General features: G+C 38.9%; 1 protein-coding gene across 1 annotated transcript in view; it reads right to left on the reverse strand.

Moving 5' to 3' along the window:
• Positions 1–2,955, reverse strand: part of LOC122627622 (protein pangolin, isoforms A/H/I/S-like) — a 243,447-nt gene that overhangs the window by 13,167 nt on the left and 227,325 nt on the right. The window contains 3 exon segments of the mRNA XM_043808892.1: positions 692–857; positions 1,835–1,965; positions 2,087–2,169. Of these exon segments, the coding sequence (XP_043664827.1) occupies positions 692–857; positions 1,835–1,965; positions 2,087–2,169 (380 nt within the window).

Genomic DNA, 2,955 nt, shown 5'->3' on the forward strand with positions numbered 1-2,955 from the left:
CATGCCGCGAGAGTCCATTTTTTTTCTCTGCTGCGCCACATTCCACAATCCCCACAGACAATCCAATCCAATTCAGTCGGAAAACGATTAAAAAATGTGTATATATATATATATATATATATATATATATAAATATAAATATACACAATATATATATATACATATATATACATGCATATACACATGTACATACGTGTATGTGTTCGAACAAATATATAATATATATATATATGTGTGTGTATATATATATGTATAAGTTTATATATATATATATATATTATAAATATATCCGAAAGACGACGGTCGATAAATAGTCCGTACGACAGAGTGAATGTCAAGAAAAAAAATTGAAAAAAAAAAAAAAAACAAAAACTATATATCAAGAAAAAAAGAAACAAAAGAAATTCAAAAAAGGAAAATAATCAACATAAGAGAGAAAAAAAATAGTTAAAAAAAAAAAAAAAAAAAAAGAAAGAAAAAATAAATAGCAAACAATAAAAAATAAAGGTTACATCGTAAATGAAACGACAACAATTGAAAAGAAAAAAAAAAAAAAAAAAAAAAGAAACAAAAATAGTAAACAAAAAGAAACGCACAGAGACTTTGATCGTTTCAATGAACCAGTAGGTACTATTAATTATTATATAATGAATTATTAAGGGCCTGCTGTTCTAGCACTGGAAAGTGGTACCTCCGGTGGGATCTGCGGAGCGCTCTTTCTTCCTCTTCTTCTTCTTGCTGCCATATCCGTAGTTATCCCTGGCACTCCAGCCGGGGTATCGTTGCTGGTGCAGATGGCGCTCCTGCCTGGCCGCCTCATAATACCGCGCCTGCTCCTCCCGGCTTAGCGAGTGCCACTGCGTGATCATACCCCCAAAATTCAGATTCACAGATTCACACTCTCACAGTATTAACCGTGCACCGTGTCTCCCAATTGAACTTATTATTATTTTATCGAAAGATAGAGGCCGCCGCCGATATACAACAGATCGGCGAGGTAGACGACGACTCTCTATCGTATATATCTCGTACAACCCTCATCATCCCTCTCCCCTCGGCCCACCCTCCCACCCAATACCCACGAAAGAGAGATCTACGGCGTACTGAGATTTCCTTAGATCCCACCTACAATGCTCTATTCGTACTGAGATACTAGCAGGTACGGTTAGTATATATATATCTTTCGAAACACACGCGAATAATATATATTTTATATATATATGTATTCCAAAGGTGTTAAGACGCATGCAGTATCGAGATGCGTTAAGAAACTTTCTCTCGTTTTGTCTCTCGTTTTTTATTATTATTGTGATAATAATAATACTTATATTTTTTTTTCTTTTTTCTTTATCTTTTTTTTTTCGCTTTTTTTTCTCGGTTTTTTCTTTTTTTTTTCTTTTTTTTTTTTTTTTATTTTTTATTTTTTTCTCTTTCGAAAATCTGAAAAACATTCAAACTCTTTTTCGTCAACAAGTCAACATCTCTTCCTTCCGTTTCTTTTGCGCGTTCGCGCGCTTTTTTTCTTTAACCGTACTATACACGGACTTAGCGATCCAGTTTATGCGTCAGTTGATTAACGTGAGATTGACTGGAAACGATATCTCTGGATGAAAGACATTCTGGAGAAGATATTGACTTGGACGAATATTAACTACTTCTCTTTCTCTTGCGTTCGAATCGGAGATTGAATATTCTATAAATTTGAATGGAAATATTCATACGAGAATTGTAATTCGTAATTGGTTTCGATAAATAATTGTATCCTCGGTTCGAACGCAGAGGAAGACATTGTCTTAATAATAAGACGATTAATCGAGAGAACGTTATTACTCACTCGTCTTCCCAATATTTGGTTGATGGCAGCGCTTTCTTTTAAGGTACACTCCGCTACTACCTTTGCCCTCATCTCCTTCATGTAGAGCATAAATGCATTCAGAGGCTTTTTTATATGGGGTTTCTTTTTATCTGTCAAAGAAGAATATAAAGTGTGTCAAACGTAAGGATTAATTGCTAAGATATATATATATATATATATATATATATATATATATTCGATCTTAGAACCTTTTCAGTACGTAATCCTTACCTTGATTATTTTGTTGTCCTGTATCTTGGTTTTTCGCGTTGTCCGCGGGTAACGACGTAGAATTTTTCTGTTCTATCGTAGACCTGCAAAAACGACAACAAGAACGTTTTACGGATAATTTGGCTAAACTTGATTAGACGAGAAGCGTCGGAAGGACAAGACGATGTTATTTCCCGTTTTAGGAAAGCAGTTTTCGTTCGTATATCGTTACCGTTTAAAATAAGCTTGCTTCGCCTCGTGGTTCGAAGGTTCGGCCTTCGCGGAGGATAAGGGAAAGGACGGCGCGGGATTTTGCGAGGTGCACAATTGTTCGGTTAGCTGATTCGCGCTCGGTGAGTCCGCGAAATAAGGTTGCGGAGGTAAGCCCAAGGGATTTCTCAAAAAGTTCTGCGGTGTCGGCCAGTTGTTCATCTGTTGCCACACGCGGTGTCGCGCCTCGAGCATGGCTAGCAACTGAACGAAATTGTGCTGCGCCGCGTACGGCGGCGACGACGACGTCACGTTTCGTGGCAGGGTGCTGGCGTTCGACATGTTCATCAGACTGCTCATGTAGAGGGCCGTAAGAATCTTCTGATCGGCGATGGGTAAACCAGATTCCCCGGCCTTGCAGGCGTCCTGCAGTATCGTCGTCATGTTGTTCTCGATCATTCTTGACTCCGTGCTCTCCTCCTCCTCCTCTTCCTCGTCGATCGCGTTCATCGACTTGCCGATCCTCTCTTCCTCGATCACAGTTCCTCCTCGAGCGGTATCGTCTTTCTTAATCACCAAGTTCAAAGGCTCCAGGCACTCGGGCTCCATCGCCATGCGTCCTGTCACGGTTTTATATTCTCGTACTCTCTCTTTCTCCTCTCCTCCTCCTCCTCCTCCTC

Source organism: Vespula pensylvanica, chromosome 1, assembly GCF_014466175.1.
Source record: "Vespula pensylvanica isolate Volc-1 chromosome 1, ASM1446617v1, whole genome shotgun sequence".
NCBI lineage: Eukaryota > Metazoa > Arthropoda > Insecta > Hymenoptera > Vespidae > Vespula > Vespula pensylvanica.